We start from the raw sequence: 21,184 nt of genomic DNA on the forward strand, positions 1-21,184 counted from the left end.
GTAATATATGTACTGCATAATTTCCAATTAACTTTGCCGAAATAAAATATATAAACTAGGTTTTTAGTTTACAATATTAAATAATAAATATAGTAAAATATATGCTTTTCCTCTATCATACGCTCTCTGAAACCGACCCCCTCTGAAATCGACATTTGTTGCTCTTGACGATTTGTCGTTAGGGGTCAAAATACCGGTTCGACATTTTGTTATGAACCATTTGAATGAATCTAGAACCAGCAGAACTGCTATGCAAAATATGATATGAGTAGCTTGTTGTTGTTTGCGCAGTGTGTCGATTCGGAGATCATTACGAAAAACAACAACATGGAGAAGTGTGGCTGTGATAAAGATGCATAGGTAACTAGGAACAGGTGTTTACGTGCCGTTTAGCTCTTTGGGGGACCGGCTTATCGTGCCGACTAGTTTCCACAGCGAATTATCAAGACAACAAGATATTTGAAAACAAGCTATCCCAATAAAGGTGTGCTCGACTTAACATTACCCTGAATATATATGCTCTGCTTACAAGTCGGCATAGTTCGGTATCTGGTTGTTACCAAATCCTAGCATGCTCTTTTCATTTCTGCTATAGGGTATTCAAGACAACAGACACAGTTCATATAAATAGCAGCGATCTTTGCTCGGGCAACGATAGTCTGTTATTCTCCCCCTCCGCTACACACATGTCGCAATACAAGGTAAATCCAATGCGTAGAGTTCTCTTAATATAAAAAAAATAGTGGAAATAAAAAAGTTACTTTCAAAGAGATAAAAAATATATTTAAAGAAGTGTCTTGGTAAACCAAATCGGACAGCACCTCCCATAAAATCCCTAATCGAGAACGTTTCGGATGATTTTTCCTTCGGTTTTCCGTGTGTGATTTACTAAGCCAAGCATATGCTAATGCCTTGCATATTATAGTATTTAACAGGTTTTGGCGGCCATTTCTCGTCCGAGGACGAACGCTGCCCCAACTCCCTGCCAGTAGCGCAGAATTCGCCACAGCAGTGCCCCTATGGACTCTACGCGGAACAGTTATCTGGTTCCGCATTCACTGCACCACGTTCTGAAAATGTGCGAACTTGGCTTTATAGGAAGCTGCCCAGTGCCGTTCACAAGCCTTTTCAACCGTTTAGCGGTGCAAAATATTTGAGCAACAACTGGGGTGAGCAGCCTCCAAATCCTAACCAGGTATGGGGAGAGTTAAGCTTTGTTGCACAACATTTTATAAGCTTGACTTCTATCTAAAAATGGTCAGATGCGCTGGAAACCATTTGATATACCGCCACGGAATCAAAAAAGCATTACATTTGTTGAGGGACTTCATACGGTTTGTGGTGCCGGCGATATAAGAGCACGGCACGGTTTGGCCATTCACATCTATCTATGCAATGTGTCTATGGACGACTCTGCATTCTACAACAGCGATGGTGATTTTCTTATAGGTAGGATAAACGCCTATTACTATATTTTTGGATTTGTAATAATAAATGGATTTTCAGTGCCACAAGAGGGCATTCTGGACATAACAACCGAGCTTGGTCGAATGACGGTGGCCCCAAATGAAATCTGTGTCATTCCTCAAGGCATACGGTTTGCCGTAAGGGTCAAGTCACCGAGTAGGTGAGTGTATATTTTATATACAAGCATATCTTGTATTAGGTAATACATTTAAAATGTTTTTAAAAACTTTAGGGGTTACATACTTGAGGTTTTCGATGGACATTTCTGTTTGCCCGACCTGGGTCCTATTGGGGCAAATGGTCTAGCCAATCCAAGGGACTTTGCAACACCAGTTGCTTGGTTTGATAATAGGGATTTTAAGGGTAAGTTTAGTGCTCCTTCTCCACTTGGTTTAATTAATTTAATTTTGATTTATTTATAGAGTTTCGCGTGATTTCCAAGTACCAAGGCAGCCTGTTTGAGGCAGAACAAAAACACACTGTTTTTGATGTAGTTGCCTGGCATGGCAATTATGTGCCTTACAAATACGATCTATCGAAATTTATGGTAATTAATTCGGTTAGCTTTGATCACTGTGATCCCAGTATTTTTACGGTGCTTACCTGCCCGAGCTTAAGGCCGGGTACTGCCATAGCCGATTTTGTTATTTTCCCTCCGCGCTGGTCTGTCCAGGAGCACACTTTCCGTCCGCCCTATTATCACAGTCAGTATTATTGTTGTAAGCAATTCATTTGTCAGCAAGTAAAACGAAAATTCTTGAAGGGAATTGCATGAGTGAATTCATGGGTCTCATACTGGGCCGCTATGAAGCCAAGGAGGAGGGCTTTGCTGCTGGTGGTGCCACTCTACACTCGATGATGACTCCGCATGGTCCAGATGCCAAATGCTTTGATGGTGCTTCGAATGCTGAACTTAAGCCTGAACGCATTGCCGAGGGAACACAGGTTTGTCGGTTTTTTAACTGCCATGTCTAACACTTCAAATTTACACTTTTCCTTTTAAATTGTATAGGCATTTATGTTCGAGTCGTCACTTAGTTTGGCCGTTACTAAATGGGGCGTAGAGACGTGCCAGAAATTGGATGCTCAGTACTACGAATGCTGGCAGGCGCTTAAAAATAACTTTAAAATTGACAATTGATGGGTTACAGGCGGTTGCAGTCAGTGGAGCAAGGGTTACGGGTTAAAGCTTACATTTATTTAAGTATTTTGCGATAAAAATGTCCAATAGACATTAATAAATGTTTAGGTTACAACCGTGTGACACGATCGCTCCGCTATTTGTTTTTAGAGCAGCTCAGGTCTAGAGCCTAAATGAGATGCTCGGAGCCGAGCGAGGGCTCCGGTTGCTCAACACTTGGCTGCCGTTCAATCGACAGACGCACAATTGGTTGCAATTGATCTGCACTGTTTCTGTGACCTTTGACAGCGCAGACGCATTGTGCGAGGTGGTAACATTATCGTCGGAGCGCCGGCTGTATAAGGATTTGGTAGCACAGTTACAGGACCCTGTTCTCAGGTTCATGGGCATATTTGGAAACTTCAACAAGGACAAGTCGCCTCCTCTAGTCTTTGAGCAGCAGCCATTTGAAGAATCCACAGTACTAATCAGATCCGGTGCCCAGTCGTTGATCATTAGCGCTCGCATTTCGGGTTGCAATTGCTTGGTTAGCCAATAGGTTCGCATGTCGCCCTTACCCTAAAATAAAAGCATCTATTTAGGATGGGCTTCTCTTTTAAATTAAAAATGTTTTACTTTAATGCTGGTCAGGCCACGCTCGACGCATATGTAGCCTCCAACGGCTTGCAGCAATTGATAGGTCTCCTCCGATATGTGGATCTTCATCGCTGATCCGGTACTCTCCATGCGCGATGCCGTGTTGACGGTATCCCCAAACAAGCAATATCGTGGCATCTATTGAGATATATGTTTAGAAGAGAACTATCCAGTTCAGGCATTCAGCACTCAGGACGTTTACCTTCTGCCCAACGACACCAGCTGCGCAAGGACCAGAGTGTATGCCAATACGGAATTGCACCGTTTCTGTTGGCTTATGTCGAATTTTGAGATTCCCAACAGTTTCAAGCAAGTGGAGCGCTAATGAGGCTATCTCGCCGGCGTGACGATTGCCATTTTTTAAAGGTAGCCCAGATACTACCATATATGCGTCTCCAATCGTTTCCACCTTATATTGAAAACTTCATATAAAAGCCTTTAAGAATGTAAAAATCTTACCTTATAAACATCGTAATTGGATATTATGGAATCGCAGCATGTATACAAATCGTTCAGCATTTCGACAACCTCAAATGGAGTGCTGGTAGTACAGAGTTCAGTGAAGCCGACTATATCGCTAAATAGAATAGTCACACAATCAAAGCATTCGGCCTTAACAGGATCGCCACTCTTTAACAATTCTGCTACCGTTCTAAAAATAAATTATAATATAACTATATAACTATTATATTATAATAGTGTATTGGAAATCATCTTACTTGGGCAGCATTTGATACAAAAGCATATCAGTTTTCTTTTTCTCCTCGTATAGTAAGTTGGTTCGTTCCTGGACCAGGCCCTCCAAATTGTATGCATATTTCTCCATTATCGCGAGCATGTTGTCAAATATGTTTGGTTTTCTGAAAAATACACGGCTTTAAGCACATAACAAATAAATTAATTGTTTGAACTAACAATCCAGCTTGAAGTTCCTTCAGATGCATTCGGACAAGTCTAATGTCCGGGCGCACTTCGGGATCCTCATCCCAACAAAGACGCAAGCAGTTACGTATGTAATTTGGTATATTTAAAGTATTAAGGGCTGGCCGAAATACACCGTGCTGCAGCAGATCAGGACTTTTAACGAATTTTATGATCTCTAAAACGAAAATGTCAATGATATTTTTAATAGAGTATAGTTTTTCAAATACCTTCTTTTGTATACGCAGTCTCCCCCCAGGGTCCCTTTCGGCCAATCATCTCATATAGTAAAATGCCAAAAGAATAAATATCGCCCTTCTGTGATCCACGGGCTGGCCGGAATGAGTTGCGTAAAAGTTCGGGCGCCATACAAAGGGCACGCTTTAAATCCAGTTCCGTTCTTTAAAACAAAATTGAATTCAAGTGGGAATAGAGTTAAGCTGAATGTAATGAGAATTGTTGTCCGTACTTGTTTGGCTCATCCTGACCCGCCTTAAGTTCGTGAAGACCAAAATCCGAGATTTGGCAGACCCATCTTGAGTCGATGAGGCAGTTACTGGATCGTAAATTTCCATGCGAAATAATCTCCGAGTCGTGCAGGTAAATGAGGCCTTTAAGTATATCTGACACCAATGAAGAAATGAACATATGATCCAAATGCAGATCTTCGTTTGCAAGAACATCTTCTAGGCTTCCTCGCGCACAATATGTTGTGAATATTATTACAGAGCCATGATCAATTGATGCTCCAATAAAATTAATTATGTTTTCATGTCGAACCTGAAGTATATGTTGCATATTTTCATCCCATATAAGCACAGTTATATATACGCTCACCTCTCGCATTAATTTTAATTCCTTGCGAATAGAACGAGTTATGTCCACATTCTTTTTATGAATTTTTTTCATGGCGACAATATTACCACGAAAAAGAGCTACAGCCAATATGATGAAATATTTTTATATTATTTTATTATATTTTACTGAATATATTGTATGTAAGATTACTTGCCAATGTTTGTGAATGACCTTTTGTTGGGCTCCCCAACAACTAAAATACTTTGACGGCAAATTTGGACCTAGGATGTGCGAGATAAGTAATCAAAGTTATTATACTATATATTTTCTGGCGTATGACGTACAATATTCTTATGGCTTGGATTGTTATATTCGCCCAAGTTAATCACAGTGACTTCTTTCATGTCCACCTTCCACAATAAGCCAGCCAAAGTCTGTTCGTAGCGGTAATGCCTTTAAAGATGTTTATTGATTGTCAATAGATATATAAAATTGATCAGGTTTACTTGAACAACAGCGCGATTGCAACGACCAATACGAATGCAAATAATGGAGCAGTAATCATGTATCGCCAATCCAGCTTTTTGCGTGGACACAACTCGCCATAGAAACCGCACATTGGCTCCGCAAGCGGCGGTCGACCATTTAGCCACTGAATAGGTCTACCATTTTTAATATACCGAAATTCCTGATAAATAGGAAGCAATCATAAGTCAAAACAAGTTGTTATCTATATTCATATAAGTGCTGAACCGCTTACCGGTATAACAGAGTCTTTATTGTAGACAAAAAATCCAACTGGCTGCATGGACATTTTAGCTAGCGAATTACTAGATCGATTTGCATCGCTCTGAAGCGTTATTACAGTGTAGTTGCCCTCCGCATCGCCATTGGAGTCAATGAATACCTGACGAAAAAGTGGACTGTTAATAGGGCTCGAATAGTTATTCAACATCAATTGGTGTTCATACATCAAAGCCCTGAATCGAGTGATATGATCTGTTGAATATATGACTCATAACCAGATTTCCATCGTTTATATCGCCTCCCAGCTGGAGAACCTCCGTAACGGCACGTGCATAGATCATTACGCTATCATACAGATGTAGACCGTATATGGGAACCTAGAAAGAGATGTGTGTGCACATCATGTAAGGAAGAGTAAGGGGTTTTGGATAACATACCGAAATATTCTCGAACACTCGTTGATGATAGGGCACCAGAAATGGAGCTTTACGCGCATACTCTTTGATTTTAGTACAAATGTCACTAGAATTATTTAAAATTTCAAATTTTTGTTTTAATATTTAGCATATATTTAAACAATTTGCGTTTAATGTTCTGCAATACATTAACCGTAATATAAACAAAAATGAAAATTATACAGAGAATGAAATTTGAATCAGTTAAGCATAGCATTAACCTATTCATCCATTATTATTATTGGCACATACAAGACTTTTATAGGAGGTGTTAGATAGCAATTACCGAATATGAGGGTTTTGTGGATATGTCATGCTTATTTTTATAACTGAACGAAATGAGATTTTATCCAGTGATTTGCTCTTTTCTTTTCTAATATAAGGATCTAAGTAATCTGCAATAAGATGGGGCATGCATTAAACCTCAAGGGCAATTAATGGTGGTTAGTTTTTCAATTAACTTACTACGTTCCATAATATTGACACGGTTCGCATTGTAGATCTCATCGTCCACAGATATAACAATGTAGTCTCCGCTTTCGAGAAGTCCACGATTTTGCAGGCAGCGCACAAAGTCCACCATAGCAATATGCTCTCCGATAAATACGTATACTAGTTGATGTATTAATAATGGACTAGCTTAGTTTCTATATAAAGCTTATTTTCGATAAAACTCATGGAAATTTTAGCAGAAGAATGACAGCATATAAATACTTACTGCGTGTCGTTGTGTAAGTCTCTTCAATAATATTTTCAATTTGCGACAATGTTTTCTTAATGGGTATATAATCCGATATGTATTTAAAATGCGTTATGGTAAAGTTTCTCGATTCAGCAAGTTCCTGTCATTGTAAAAGGTGTTAATTTCATTTTTATAGATTTTAAGATGTATTACCTGAATGGCGCTAGCCACGTCGGAGCCCCAAATGGGCTTTGAACTAACCACAATTGCAAATTTTTTCCAATCATATGCACTTAACAGGCTTATGACACTTTTGGAGACCTATGCTTGTGTAATCACATTGTCAAAGTAATTAGAAAACCATGCATGTAAATTTATCTACCTTCGAAGCTGGGGCGAGGGTCCGTGCAAAGGTGGGAAAGGTACTCTTATTGGAAACAATTGAGTCAGAGCATTTCTATAGTGTTTTATTCTTAGATATTTTTATACGATTTATTAAAATTTGAAAACAATATCTACTTACAAATGAAAGCATGGGAATATTCCAGGCGGAGGCCAGCAACGCCTCAGTTGTGCAGCTTTCATCGGGTCCTATGAAAGCCTTCACCCTTTTTTCCCTCAGTTCTGTCATAAGTCTAGTAATAATGGGAAAAAGGTGACTAAATATTAACTGTGAATGCTGCATAAATTTTAAGTATACCTTAATGGTTTCACTCGATATGCACTGGTTGTGTGACCTATGTCAAATGGAATAAATTTAAGTGTCTTGCCTGGCAGCAAATTCACGTTTTTATTGACATCCTCTACGGCAAGCGGCAGACCGCCAAGAGTTACCTGTTGATACAAAAAATACAATTTACTAAAGGATTAAATACCGCCAAACTTTATTTGTAAAATGTTTAAACTTTGCTAAGATTTTGCATTTTATATCGCTAAACTTTCCTTAAACGTGATTAATAAAAGGACAGATGAGGAAGATTTATATCAATAAGGTGAGAGACTGTAAACTATATATATTTAGAATTTTATGTTGGCGGAATTTGGAACATTTCAAAACCAAGTGCATGATTGACTGCTTGGGCGTAGCTGAGGAGCTCATGATTTTGAATATTTTCAGTTAGCTGCAGCGCATTTGCCAAGTTATTATGATGCCTTATAGCGATAAAGCACGAAATGATAAATAATATCACCTGTAAAAGAAAGAGCGTTAAACTGAAGAGCAGAATTATATTGGATAGTTCGCCGTTGGCTAGACACTCAAATAGGCTGAATGCGTGCTGTCCGAGTTCTTGAAACACCTTCAAACTCCAGGGAAGAAGCATCACGAAGCTTAATCGTAGCCAAGCTTGCAGGCTTGCTCCACATAGTCGACACAGAAACTCATTACATGGACCCCCCGAGTATATGTACAATATGCCATATCCATAATAACATGTGCTTAATGCTAATCCTGTGTATAATAGACTATAGGCCAGTTCGGATAGTATGTCCTGATAGTTAAGATCATGAATTCGCCTTATTATGCACAGCATTTGGGTTGTTTCCAGAAAAAGCAAAATCCAGATAATCCGCTTTGCCAGCAGAGTACCCATTATATATTTAAGGCTGCTAAGCATGTTCTTCGTTTCTTGTAAGATTTCTAAATTGAATACCAAAAATATGAAAGTTTAATCAACAACTACTAAAGTTGCAATATTTGTTTGAAACCTAAGATCAGTAATTAATTTACGTTTGGGTAGTCGATTGTTGATTGATTGCTCTTTCGAAAAAACTATAATTAAACAGACGGAACTCATCAGCAATCCATAAATAGCAATATAACGAACAGCGTCATGTTGTCATTAACTGTGTTACATATTAAACAAAGTTAACTAATCTCAGAGCCTGATGGGCTCTTTAAGCAGCTCAACAATATATTAAAAATATGTGCATGCTTTCATATTTATATTTATATGAATTATTCTGGGACATCCGCGCATTCAACTGAGCTGCATGTAGAAGTTGCTACAAAGGGCTTTTGTTGCCGCCTCGAAACAGAAAAGCTAGTGTGCAGGGGATGGCTTCTCAGCCTTTAGGTAGTTACAGGTGAGGCTGGCTTTGGACTTGTCGTTGTCATGACAATTTAACTGTAAAGAGTAGTTCGTTATGTGAATTTAACTTTAAGTCTATCATTAATTTCTCTGGTTTCATAATATGCGCATGTTCAAGTGGTCTGGATTGTGCCTACGTTTAATTTGATTGACTGAGCGTATAAACCAAAGTCAAACTTGGCCCATTTTTTGGCCATTGACATGCCAGTAGAAAAGGTATCTTCCATTTGAGTAAAGACTTTGAAAAGGACTTGAATGAAATCAATATATTTATTTGGCTGTCATCTATAAACTAATTGTTGTGATCCAGGCACTTATGCAACTGAACACAAAGGATACCGACTCGAATCCAAGGCTAGCCTTTGCTTACAAGCTGTATCTATTTAAGTCAAATTAACAGCACCGAGATTAGTATTATAATAATAATAACTTTATCCTATAAATAACATAAATTGAATTAACTTTATAAATATTAGAATTGTTATTATTAACAATAATTAATCTGATTTTTATTGTTCTTGTATTGAGCAACGGATATCTCTGACGACTTACCCGCATTTGAGAGTATTCAGCCAGGAATCCAATATTTAATGTGTCCTTCGAGGCAGCTGTGTAGTTCCGTTGAGTTGACAGGACTGCCACAAGGAAGATGCGAATATTGTGAAAAATGCGATTGTGTGTCATGTTAACCGGGCACATTAAAGAGGAACAACGCGGAGTTAATGGCAGTAAAGTTTAGTAAGCCGCGTGACACAGACACCGGGTTAAATCAAGTGGGGCAGAGCTTTGAGAAGGTTTACGAGTCAAGAACCGCACTGAAAACTGCACATTTGATGCGAATGTATTCAAACGTGACAATGGGCCACATCTGAGCGTTAAATTTCAAAAGCCGCAACAATTTTCACTTGTTGCTCTGCGAGTCGTTGTTGTTCGACCGTTTATCCCAATGAGACTGCTGCTCGGCGGATGGCTGCCTGGTCCTTTTATGCCGTCAACTTCGTGGGGACACTTCGGCTTGGTTCCGGCATCAAATGGGGACTGTGGTTGTGGGTGGTCTGCGCGCCAAAATGAAATGGCGTTTGGTTGACAGGAGCCGCTGTGGCTAAATTTGCAAGCGTGGGTGTTGGGTATTGACCTGGGTCTCAGCGACTTTGTCGGTTTGATGATCTAAACTAAAAAAAAAAAAATGTATTGCTCTGTCATGATTTTAATTAAGAGTAACCCAACGGTAAATTATTTTGCCGTAAACGACTGGCTAGTACGAAAATTTGTCAAGTGTTGAATTAAACTCACATGACTTTAATTTGAATTATATTTTGATTCGTCGCGTGTCCTCCTCGCTTTGGGGCTTCATCGACTGTTTTGGTCCTTCAGTAATCCGTTTGTTTTGGAGCTTTTGGTTAAGAGCGTGGGCTTCTACCTACGTGCTCAAGTTTGGACACTGGTCCATTCGGCTGCATCTCATTTGGTCTGGTTCACGACCAAGGTCAGGTTCCAAGGATTAGGCACTTTAGTGTCCTAACCATGTAACGCCCACGGGCATACTTACTATTTTTTAGCACTTTTTGTAACGCTAACCAATCCCACAAGTGCTAGAACTTTAGAAGGTTTTGCATAACTAATCTGTTACGTAGTTAGTTATCATATGGTATCTGTTGCTTAAATATTTGTATGTCTGATTTTAAAGCAAAATATTAAATTATTTTCAGACTCATTAATATGCTCAGGTTGGGAGATGTTTATATTCTGCGCAGCGAATTAAGACAAGTGTCTATGTGGACTCGAATGACATTTGTATTGCCGCGAATTTAATTGATTTAACTTATGCGTTTCATGTCAAGTGTCAAGCAAATTAAAATCACCATGTCATTCTCGTATAACGACATTAGAGTACATCACAACACCAGCCTACAAATTGTTTTGTTCTTAGAAAAAATAATAATTCAATACATATTGACATTAACTCATCCAATCGAAACTTATTTCCGATTAGCAATATATGCTGTACCCGAGTGAAAACCCAAATTGATTTTACTGTTGATGGTATAATTGATTCAGCTAGAAACAAACACACGTAAAGCCGAAGGAATCAATAATTATGCATTACTGATAGTGGGCAAGTGCCTCCTTGTTGATAACGCCTGCATAGCTTGTATACTTGGGTGAGGTGCCATTTAGGGCAATGAATTGCTCTGCAACCTCAACGGCAACGCGGACTTGTGCCTCTGCAGTGCTTGCGCCCAGATGAGGCGTGGCCACAACTTTGGGATGATTGATGAGTGCTTTAGTAACCTGCGACTTGGGTGGTTCCTCGGGGAAGACATCGAAAGCTGCCCCACCGCATTGGCCACTCTGCAGTGCATCCAGAACGGCCTGCTCATCAATGATGCCGCCACGTGCCACATTGATTACCTTGACGCCTTGCTTGCACTTTGCCAGAGACTTCGTAGATATTAGGTCTGTAGAATGAATGTTTAAGATTTGAGGTTTTGGTAAAGAAATCTATATAGCTGACTTCTGGTTGCCGGTATTAATGGAGTGTGCACAGTTATATAGTCTGCCAGCGGCCAAATCTGTTCCAAATCTAACTTTTCAATTCCAGCGGCCTTAGCTTCGGCCTCCGTGGTAATGGGATCATACCCAATTATCTAGAGTTTTAGAGCCTTCTAGTTTATGTAAACAGATTTAATATACTGATCTCTTACCCTCATGCCCCAGGTCTTCATGCGTATGGCCACTTCGCGTCCGATACGGCCTAGGCCAAGCACCGCCAGGGTCTTGCCATAGAGCTCGGTGCCACTATAAAGCTTCCTGTCCCAACGACCCTCCTTCATGCTCTGACCGGCTGGCACGACGGGACGCGCCAGAGCGCCAATTAGGATGCACGTCAGTTCACAAGCCGAAATGGAATTGCCGCCTGGAGTGCTGAAAGTAAAGCATTTTCGTTAAACACACACTAAACACCAAACCGTGCCCAAAACAAAATACGCTCAGGGCGCGGGACGCGGGGGGCACTTGTTGTGACTAGACAGCGTTATGCAAATATCTAAAATATCGCGTACTCGCGTAGTATTCTTGCCAATCCAGCAGGCTCAACAGCAATAAGGGCCCGTCTCGCTCTCCCTCTCTCCCTCACCCCAGTTACAGAAAATGCGGACCGTCTAATTATGCGTGCCAAGCAGCATAATATGACCCCGTCGTTCAGGATGACAGCCAATCGGCCATTGCGTCCATTGCGACATTTGAATCGTGCATATTTGACAATGCTTCTTGTTGTTGATGTGTTCTTTTTTTTTTTTTTTGTTTCACAGGAAACATTTACTTACTTAAGGACAACGACATTATGAGCCGTTGCTGCAGCCACATCGATGTTGTCCACTCCGGCACCCGCACGTCCCACAACCTTAAGGCTGCCAGCTCCAGCCGCCAGCACTTCCGCTGTTATTTTTGTATCCGAACGTACAATGGCAGCATCGAAGTTCTTTTTAGATAGAGATTAAGTTAAATAGTTGCTTTACAAGTATGAAAATGCATATATAGTAATCATATATGTTTGTGAAAAGCTACATACATATACGCATGTGTGCATATATGCGTACATATATTAGTGTAGGTTTGTACTTAGTCAACTAACTAGGGTGTGTCTTAATATGTATATTAATAACAAAATACCAACCAGTAAGTAACTACATATGTACATTTATCAAGTGCATATACATACGTACTAATATAAGTGCATACAAACATACACATGTACACATATACATACATACATGTGTGCACAGCCGTGTGGTTGCGGCCTGCAGAATACCACCACAGCTAGTCATAGCTTGTCGTAAGAGGCGACTTACATGACGGGAATATACAGAGCTTAAAGAGCTACCTCTAGTAGGTAAATTGATTCCTATTTCCATATTTGGCAAGGGTTACTCTGTACTTACAGCTTTGGGTAAGAATTAAAAGGCGTGCAGATGGGCAACGAAAATGCTTCTTGCAACCATTTTCCGCTAATTTTCCACAGTTGCAGGTGGATTTTGGTTGAGTCAATTACGCAGGAGAAACCATTTTTTATATATAATTGACATTCTAATACTTAAAAGAATGCACGATTTAGTATTGGGGCTGAGGCCACAGGATGTTATCGATAACAAATCTAGCGGTATGGCACGAGTACTTTGTTGGTACATTGGGGCCCCCAAATGACGAAAATAATTCATTTTGAATGGGAAACATTTTTAAAAATGAATTTTTAAAAGTAGCTGTATCACCATAACGAAAATATTAAGTGTCTTTATATATAGTATATGTAAATAGAAAATTCATTAAACATAACTATAATCCTTTCCCGGCCAATTGGACAAACAAAAGACTAAGCTTAAACACTCGTAACACTCTCAGACACGCTTGATTCAGATGGGACTTTGATAATATTAAATATTATTAATTAAACTTACTAGCTCAAGTAGTACTTATACGTATGCTATGCTTTGAAAGCTATGCGTTTTCGGTTTGAATGGCAACTGGTCTCAATTTTGTCTTGAGCGAACTAGTTCAATGCCGTAGAAGAGGTCCAAGCGTCGGCACAGCTTTATCTACCCAACTTCACTATAAAGTTTATATATTGCGCTTCTGCATAGACAGTTAATCAAGCAATTGTCAACATGAGCTCCATAACATGTGAATCGAGTGCGTCACTTTTGGTCGGCTGTCGGCTGCGTGTGCGCATGCGAAAAACTGGCAAATGGAAACTGGCTGAGATTGTGGGCATCAAGGCGTTGGGTAAAAAGCGTCAGTACTATGTACACTACCATGATTTTAATAAGAGACTAGACGAATGGGTCACCGATGATGATCTGGACTTGAGCAAGGTTCAATTTGCTCGCCGAGCCAGTCACCAAGTCGGTACTGGGTCGGGTGTCGAGGTTTCTAAATTCCATTCTTGGCCGATCGCCAAAGAGGGACTGTTCAAGGTGCCACAACAACCTGACGATGGCAATCCGCCCAACAAGGGTGGAGCGTCGCAAAGGCGCAGCAGTCGAAAGCACTTGGTGGGCAACGAAGGAATCCCACAGGCTGCAGCGGGTGGCAACGTTAATGGAACGCAAGGTGGCACGAAGCCAAAGTCGAGATCGAGTTGCAGTACGCTAAGGCATCAACATAATGTGGTAGCTCGCATGAAGAATGTTGAAATAATTGAGTTGGGTCGATATCGCATCAAACCCTGGTATTTCTCGCCATACCCCGAGGAGCTCTGTCTAATGGACTGCATCTATTTATGCGAGTTCTGTCTGAAGTATTGCAAGAGTCGTGTGTGCCTCGGAAGGCACTTAATCAAATGCACTTTGAAGCATCCACCTGGCAATGAGATCTATCGCAAGGATTCAATATCTTTCTTCGAGATCGATGGTCGCAAGAACAAGGTGTATGCACAGAACTTATGCCTGTTGGCTAAATTGTTTCTGGACCACAAGGTGCTCGACTTTGACACGGAGCCGTTTCTGTTCTATGTGATGACAGAGTTCGACTCGCGCGGTTTTCACATTGTCGGCTACTTTTCCAAGGAGAAGATCAGTGTCGAGGACTACAATCTGGCCTGTCTGTTGACACTTCCACCGTATCAGCGGAAGGGCTACGGCAAGCTACTGATTGAGTTCAGCTACGAACTGTCCAAATATGAGGGCAAGACCGGCACCCCAGAGAAGCCCCTTTCCGATTTGGGTCTGCTGTCGTATCGGTCATTTTGGGCGCAGGCTATACTCGAGCAGCTGGTCAATCAGAAGGCAGGAACGGTTGGCGAGAGGCCCTCTATAACAATCAACGATATTTCCGAGCGTACTAGCATTAAGAGGGATGACGTTATCTACACATTGAAGAGGCTCAACCTGGTGACCTACTGTAAGGGTCAGCACATAGTCTGCATCAATCAAAATACTATCGATCAGCACAGGGCCGCCATGGAGAAGCGTAAAATAAGCATCGATTCTAAGTGCTTGCAGTGGAGCCCCAAAGACTGGTCCAAGTCACTTAATCGGCTAAGCTAAGCATAAAGTCCAATTAACTAACATCTCAGCGAACAGCTCGAATCTATTCCAAACGAAGGTTCACTATAATCCCACCGTATAGGAGATTATAAATTTGCAAGTAGAATATGAGATAAGTATGTTCCATGGATTTCTTTAAATCAACAGTTTTTCGAATTTAAGTGAAATGAAGAATTATGAAATCCATTATGTACACATACACAAACAAGATTGAAGAGAAGTTATTTTAGCTCTGCGAAGAAGAAAAAACATGGCTTAGAGCTTTCACTGTAATCAGTGCCTAAATTTATAATTTAATTTAAAAGTAGAGTATTAAGATAAATAATATTTTAAAAGGTACATGTTTAAGTTTAAAGATCGAAGGGAACATCTTTCATTCAAAACTTTTTGCAATTTAATAGATACTAAGAATGGATAATGTATTTATACTAATATATACGCATACTAGCGACAAAATGAAGTCTAATCTTTAAATAGTTAGGATTATGTCAAAGCAAAACACGAATTCAATTCAATAAATAATAAAAAGTACTTAAATAATTTAATAAAGGCTCTATCAATGGGTATATTTGCACGATGCAGCAAGCTTGACAACAGCTATATATGTATATATATATGTATGAAAGGCATGAACTGATAATTGTCGTATTCTTCATGCTTGTTTATTCTTGTAAATCTAATTTTTACCAAACACGTGTTTCCAACTCAAAAGCCGTTGACATACCGAAGCACTTATTGCACACTACACATAAATATGTATATTTATACGACACCTTACATAAAGTTATGAAATATGCAAGTATATATGTATGTATGTATGTTGATGCAAATGTTATGTAATTAGATTCCTACTCACCTTTACTTCCTTGCAGAGCTCATCCACAGGCAGCTTCAGTTTGTATGTAACCTGTATATATAGAACCACAAACCACAAGCACAATACATGAACGTAATTATATTCTCTTTTATTATATATATGTTTATATATATATATATGTAATCTATTTGTTGTAGCATCACATTTATGGACTTACATTGATGCCGTGCTCTTCTAGAAGCTCAACACACGACTTGTCGACTGCGTCGCAGACCAGAACATTTTTAATATTCAACGGCATATTCGCAACAACAATTAAAGCAGTCTCAGAAATCTAAATGCAATAACTGCAATTTGTTGGATTAAAAAAACTGACACAAAGCACTTTCGGAAGCTCGCACGCGCTGCACTCGTCGCACTGGCCTTATTAAGTCAACTGATTCGGCGAGCGAGAGTTGACAGGCAGCGAACCGGCTGGACACTACGGCGACTGCGACTGCGACTGCGGCTGTGTAAGCTCCGATCGGTGTCGATTATCAGCAACGGCGGCGCTCAGATGCGGAGTGAAAGCTCGCTCTCGCTCTCGCTCTCTCCCAAACGCATGTCGACTTAGTAGAGAAGTGGGCTGCGTATGTACGTACTTATCAATATATACTCATATTAGTATATATGCTCATCAAGTATATGTGTATGTACGTACAGTGCGAAAACCTGTGTCTGTGCGAAAACAAGCTTAGCCCGTAAAAGGCGACAAGGGCTCAAATAGGTCGCAGGAATTTCACTCATCTACGTCACGAATGTTGCTCATAACAAGTTTACTTGCTGATAAGGAAAGTAAAGGAAATAAACACTAAAATCAAACTTGGATGTAGTTTGCTGAACTATGTAGATAAGATAAGGGCGAGCTGCCAAGTTATAATATTGAAATGTTATTAACCCTTAAGTAGCAATTAGCATTATTGAATGATTGATTTTCTAAATTACTAATTTTCAAAATGTGAGGTCAAGCATGTGGAAAAAGAACAATATGAATTAATGTTCAAATTTCAGTTATTTTAATTGGTTTTATTTGCAATTTAGCATTCATTTAACTACATACTCATATTTTTGTAAATCATACTTGAAGTACTTTTATAAGTTGCTCAAACAAATCAACAGAACCAAACGAATCTGGGACAATTTGCAATTTTTCCCATTCGGAACTTAGAACAAACGTTTATAAGGAAATTCAGATATCATTAACTATTTACAAACGATTATGGTAAAGTTATCGGTTTTCATATACGTAAAAATATTTCTATATAAATTTGGATTGATATTTGCACAAATAGTTTCATATTCTGGTTTTGGTTGTGGTTTTAATTTCACCCATTTTGGTTTAATAATAATTGTAATTCGAACTTTCGACTATAGTACCTCAGGCGTGCATAAAAATTTGCCTTTTATTTGTTTCACTTTTTTCATTATACATTTTTACCATATACTTATTGTTGTTAAAAAAATAATGCTTGCATTTATTAGAGTGGCTTTAAGGAAAGGGAGTCTTTAGTAAATTGAGTTTTAATGATGAAATATGAATTTCGTATTTGAAATGTCGAAATGTTGTGTGTGTATGTGTTAGTAAGTCAACAAAGTTTAATATTTGTATTGTTGTTATTAATTTATTTTATTTATTTATAGTTTGGATTAGATTGAAATAATTGCAATATTCAAAATAAATCCTTTTAACATTACAAATTAATAATTTATTATTATTTTATTTGTGTTTTTTTATTATTTTTTTGCAAGGTAATTTTGTTAATTAGAGTACTATTGGAAAAGTTTCTTCCTTTACAAATTGTCAGTTGACGGTTTTTTCTTTTAAATTTTGTTATTTATAGCAGGATACATTTACATAATTATATATATGTTTTTTTATTTTTTTATTGTGAGTTACCAGTTCTGTGAATTTAATACAATACACTCGTATGTATTCATATGAATAAATTTGTATAATTTACATATGTATAGCCATACTTAGTATATGTATATTTTATTGTTTTTTATTTTTATTTTTATTTTGTATATAATTTTTGGGCTCTTCAATTATTTACTTAAATATTTTTTCCTCCGTTCGTGTTTGCTTTTAACTGCAAGCTAATATTAAAAAGTAATTTTCAATATATTTAATTATAGCTAATAAATAAATTTGTTGCCACTTTATACAAGAATTGTTTGCGTACCGTTATTATTATATATATTTATTTATATATGGCTTTAGCACTCAGCCCATTCGCCCCGTACTATCAGGGTGGAAATCGTATGCGCCCTTATTGCAAAATGAACTGGTCTCTTTTCTTCTATTTTATCCAAGTGATAGAAAATGCTTCAAAGTGCAGGTCTATGTTCGTATATGCGTGTATATGGGTATATGTAGTTCCGTTTTATTTATAAGCTGCACAAAATGCAAGTGAGCGTAGTCATGAAGTTTTTACCAGGCTTTTCTTCAGGATACTTATGTATTATGATTTGTTTCGGTACCATATGGATCAATTATAAAACCAATATTAATATCTAACATGTTCTTTCATATACTTTTTACTTTCGTATTTATACATATGCACATTTGTCTACGAACTTGTATGGCCTGAATCCTTAACAAATTTTCCCAATAGTTGCATTCTCTATTTGATACACTTTTTTTTTTTTTTTATCAAAATGTCAGTTTTGAGAGGTTGATCTTCCACTTGTCCTCATTTCACAATAAATATTTTTGGTATGTTCCTTTAGTTCAACATTCGAGAAACTTTGTGTATAAAACCCCCCTGGACACAAAGTTTCTTTCAATTTTATAAGAGCGACTTAAGAGCTACAGATGATTTTAATCTTTGCCGGCGGCTGACATCAGCAGTTGTTAAGGATCAAACCGAATTATAAATGGAAAAATATCACACCTTATATAGTTATATTTTGGGTTTTAACTAAAGTGTAAAGCGATTAGCACACCTTTCACCTAGTAAGCCGCCCCCCACATATAATTTTCTTAATCGAATCGTTTTCTACATCAATAGGGAGTGCAGTGATCAATCAACAAGTCGCCTACGGTTCGGTCTTATAGCCTTTTAGCACAATCTATAACGAGGCTTTCATGACGCTAGTTTGAACAAAGCTCGTTTATTGGGCTGTGTTTGCCCTTGATTTTAATTAAAGGTGCGGAAGGTATATGGGTACTTAGCGCTAATCAATCAGCACTGGAAGTGCAGGGAGTTTTAAACTCCCTCATACTCTAAGTCGCGATCGATTTGAATTCAGTGCGTTTGTTTGTGTTGAATTTTGAAAACCGTTTATCAATTCTTACAGGTGGTTGGAATTGTAAAAAGAGTGCTCGTTTGGAATGGGCCAGATCAAAAACATACTTACAATAGTTTCTATATAATTTGATGGTAAGCGATCGAATGCAACTGCAATACGTAATAAGCATTGAGGGCAAGGATAATACAAGTCTCAATAATAGCGTATGCATGTGTGTTTAAAATCTTGGGTATGCCAAATTTGTAGTGTGTAGTTCATTTTGTTGTTTAATGGTTTTTGTTAAGGCACTGGTAGTATTAATTGCTTAACTGAAGCAACTAAGTTAGCGGGAAAAAGCTAATTGAAAGCAATATACGCAAGAGAATGCTGGAGAAAAATATGAACATAGCTCGTATTTCAAGCTTACGATCCGATAGCGTTAGAGAAAAATCGCAATTAGCAACACTTGTAGGAAGTGAATCAAGCTAGATTGTAGCTAATATTACAGAGTTTCTGGAATACCATATGTTAGTATTCCAAGATATTTCTGCAACATTTCAGCAATTCACATATTCGATTACAGATAGATTTATTAAAGAGATTTCAATCGATCAAAATGTCAACTTTTGGTAGTGTATTTCGTTATTCGGTGTGACTGTGTTCGTATGTATTGGTGTATGCGTGTGTGTGTGTGCATATTTTCTGCATTTACTTAGATTAATATACTTCCACTAAATTATTAAAGCTGCCACTTAGTTTACCATTTGCATAAAAATATATATACGGCTTACCGTAACTACAATGATTCCCCTCCCAGACCCCAATTGATGCGGCGAAATGCATCACCAATGTTGTTTAGGTGTAAATCTTATGCTTAGTTTTGTTTCCATTCATATATATATATATATATATGTATATAAATACATATATACATATTAATATATATATATATCCAATATATACATATATATATATATATGCATGTATGTATATATATAGTTATATATTGTTAAATAAAATCTCATTACCATTAGCTACATATAGTATTTAAGACACATAAGGCTGTACTTAGCATTGTGCTATTCATAAACTATGTAAGTATTTCCCGTCCAGCCACTTGGTGGGCCACTGGCGCACAGACGCACAGCTGGGAAAAATTCAAGTGGCCTCTTCCGATGGAAATGTACAAATGTGTTTTGGCACTGAAATAAGTATGCTACGTGTGTGTGAATGATTAGCCTTATACATATTTATACTTGTAGTACTCTTGTATTCGGTTTGTCTCTTGTTATGTGAAGCTTTCAGTTGAATGCTGACCCCCGGTTTTGGGTAAAGCCTATGTATTTGGATCATTTTTTAAACATATTGTGCAATGTCGCTCTGAAAATATCTTTGCATAATCTTGGCTGTCGCAATACGATAATATGAAAGCGTTTTGTGCCTTGTGTGTCGTGTCGCTGAAATCTCTTCAATAAAACCTATCCGTGCTTAGTATATCCTCCTCGTCCTCCTCAACGATAATCTTATTACGTATTGCGTGTGTGACTGCATCGATATTCGAGAAGGATGACGATGACCAATCGAAGTCCGCTGTATTCGAGGTGGAGCCGCTGCTTATGGCTGAGTTTTTGGGTCTGATTCTGTCTCTATAGGCGTCGCTGTTGCACACCGGATTGGAAAATGAGGTGCTTTGGAACGCATCACGAGGATAGTGTTGGGAGCGCACAGGTGCTAAGGACTTGGAGTCGGAGTTGGCGGGGTATGTGCAACTGGAAGTATACGAGTGTAAATGATGGCTTTGGCTGTGTGGGCGTTCCTGTGGATAGGACAGTGGCTGGTGTCGCAACGGAAAGTGTTCGCGTGGCCGTTGATGACTGAACGAGGTTTGCGACTGAGAAAACGACGGGGATGACAGCCACTGACCGCTGCGTTGCCTTGCCGGGTATGAGTGTGTAAAGTGATGTGGTTGCGACTGAGATTGAGATTGAGGCTGAGGTTGAGATTGTGAGTGCTGTCTGAGCAGCGGTTTGGGTTTTGATTTGTGTATCGTGTCAAGATCAAAACTATTGTCACGTGCTTCCATCAAACCTGGCGCTTTCGAATCGATCTGATCCCACCC

General features: G+C 38.7%; 5 protein-coding genes across 6 annotated transcripts; 2 read left to right on the forward strand and 3 right to left on the reverse strand.

Annotated features, from left to right (window-relative positions):
* The first annotated feature begins 120 nt into the window (after positions 1–120).
* On the forward strand, positions 121–2,627 carry LOC115759260 (homogentisate 1,2-dioxygenase). The gene is made up of 8 exons (XM_030700162.1): positions 121–701; positions 926–1,195; positions 1,263–1,449; positions 1,507–1,627; positions 1,700–1,830; positions 1,890–2,171; positions 2,231–2,412; positions 2,480–2,627. The coding sequence occupies exons 1-8, from the start codon at positions 687–689 to the stop codon at positions 2,606–2,608; spliced, it is 1,317 nt and encodes a 438-aa protein (XP_030556022.1). The 5' UTR covers positions 121–686; the 3' UTR covers positions 2,609–2,627.
* Positions 2,628–2,643: 16 nt separating this feature from the next.
* On the reverse strand, positions 2,644–8,504 carry LOC115759259 (guanylate cyclase 32E-like). Of its 2 annotated transcripts, XM_030700160.1 has the most exons (23): positions 8,038–8,504; positions 7,548–7,681; positions 7,371–7,482; positions 7,230–7,304; positions 7,061–7,168; positions 6,884–7,007; positions 6,631–6,777; positions 6,452–6,560; positions 6,148–6,232; positions 5,935–6,087; positions 5,724–5,870; positions 5,470–5,651; positions 5,308–5,416; positions 5,178–5,244; positions 5,003–5,100; positions 4,635–4,945; positions 4,396–4,565; positions 4,160–4,343; positions 3,964–4,104; positions 3,704–3,896; positions 3,447–3,653; positions 3,224–3,382; positions 2,644–3,166 (listed from the first exon to the last, which is right to left on the reverse strand). In XM_030700160.1, the coding sequence occupies exons 1-23, from the start codon at positions 8,461–8,463 to the stop codon at positions 2,771–2,773; spliced, it is 3,837 nt and encodes a 1,278-aa protein (XP_030556020.1). In that variant the 5' UTR covers positions 8,464–8,504; the 3' UTR covers positions 2,644–2,770. The 2 variants fall into 2 exon arrangements, with proteins under 2 accessions (XP_030556020.1, XP_030556021.1); XM_030700161.1 differs by lacking the exons at positions 7,061–7,168; positions 7,230–7,304; positions 7,371–7,482; positions 7,548–7,681; positions 8,038–8,504 and having other exon boundaries at positions 6,631–6,812; positions 6,884–6,961.
* Positions 8,505–10,966: 2,462 nt separating this feature from the next.
* On the reverse strand, positions 10,967–16,236 carry LOC115758920 (D-3-phosphoglycerate dehydrogenase). Its single transcript, XM_030699719.1, has 6 exons — positions 16,013–16,236; positions 15,835–15,885; positions 12,264–12,418; positions 11,643–11,862; positions 11,453–11,585; positions 10,967–11,396 (listed from the first exon to the last, which is right to left on the reverse strand). Exons 1-6 carry the CDS (start codon positions 16,094–16,096, stop codon positions 11,041–11,043), a joined length of 999 nt encoding a protein of 332 aa, XP_030555579.1. The 5' UTR covers positions 16,097–16,236; the 3' UTR covers positions 10,967–11,040.
* Positions 13,599–15,096, forward strand: LOC115759215 (histone acetyltransferase Tip60-like). The gene has a single exon (XM_030700107.1). The coding sequence runs from the start codon at positions 13,599–13,601 to the stop codon at positions 14,976–14,978; it is 1,380 nt and encodes a 459-aa protein (XP_030555967.1). The 3' UTR covers positions 14,979–15,096.
* Positions 16,237–20,319: 4,083 nt separating the features above from the next.
* LOC115758559 lies at positions 20,320–21,170 on the reverse strand. Its single transcript, XM_030699266.1, has one exon. The coding sequence runs from the start codon at positions 21,146–21,148 to the stop codon at positions 20,534–20,536; it is 615 nt and encodes a 204-aa protein (XP_030555126.1). The 5' UTR covers positions 21,149–21,170; the 3' UTR covers positions 20,320–20,533.
* Between the last annotated feature and the right edge of the window lie 14 nt (positions 21,171–21,184).

Source organism: Drosophila novamexicana, unplaced genomic scaffold (genome assembly GCF_003285875.2).
Source record: "Drosophila novamexicana strain 15010-1031.04,08,12 unplaced genomic scaffold, DnovRS2.1 tig00000193-arrow-pilon, whole genome shotgun sequence".
Lineage (NCBI taxonomy): Eukaryota > Metazoa > Arthropoda > Insecta > Diptera > Drosophilidae > Drosophila > Drosophila novamexicana.

Excerpts from the sequence above, each read along its gene's own strand:
- LOC115758920 (XM_030699719.1), bottom strand. The coding sequence starts at position 16,096 with ATGCCGTTGAATATTAAAAATGTTCTGGTCTGCGACGCAGTCGACAAG. Across the intron at positions 11,863-12,263 it reads CATAATGTCGTTGTCCTTAA|CACTCCAGGCGGCAATTCCA; the intron begins GTAAGTAAATGT and ends CTTTACTTTCAG. Across the intron at positions 11,397-11,452 it reads ATTAATACCGGCAACCAGAA|ACCTAATATCTACGAAGTCT; the intron begins GTCAGCTATATA and ends TTCATTCTACAG.
- LOC115759259 (XM_030700160.1), bottom strand. The coding sequence starts at position 8,463 with ATGCTTAGCAGCCTTAAATATATAATGGGTACTCTGCTGGCAAAGCGG. Across the intron at positions 6,778-6,883 it reads GACTTACACAACGACACGCA|TATACGTATTTATCGGAGAG; the intron begins GTAAGTATTTAT and ends TACATCAACTAG. Across the intron at positions 5,101-5,177 it reads AAGGTCATTCACAAACATTG|CTCTTTTTCGTGGTAATATT; the intron begins GCAAGTAATCTT and ends TATTGGCTGTAG.
- LOC115758559 (XM_030699266.1), bottom strand. The coding sequence starts at position 21,148 with ATGGAAGCACGTGACAATAGTTTTGATCTTGACACGATACACAAATCA.
- LOC115759215 (XM_030700107.1), top strand. The coding sequence starts at position 13,599 with ATGAGCTCCATAACATGTGAATCGAGTGCGTCACTTTTGGTCGGCTGT.
- LOC115759260 (XM_030700162.1), top strand. Across the intron at positions 1,831-1,889 it reads TGATAATAGGGATTTTAAGG|AGTTTCGCGTGATTTCCAAG; the intron begins GTAAGTTTAGTG and ends ATTTATTTATAG. Across the intron at positions 2,413-2,479 it reads GCATTGCCGAGGGAACACAG|GCATTTATGTTCGAGTCGTC; the intron begins GTTTGTCGGTTT and ends TAAATTGTATAG.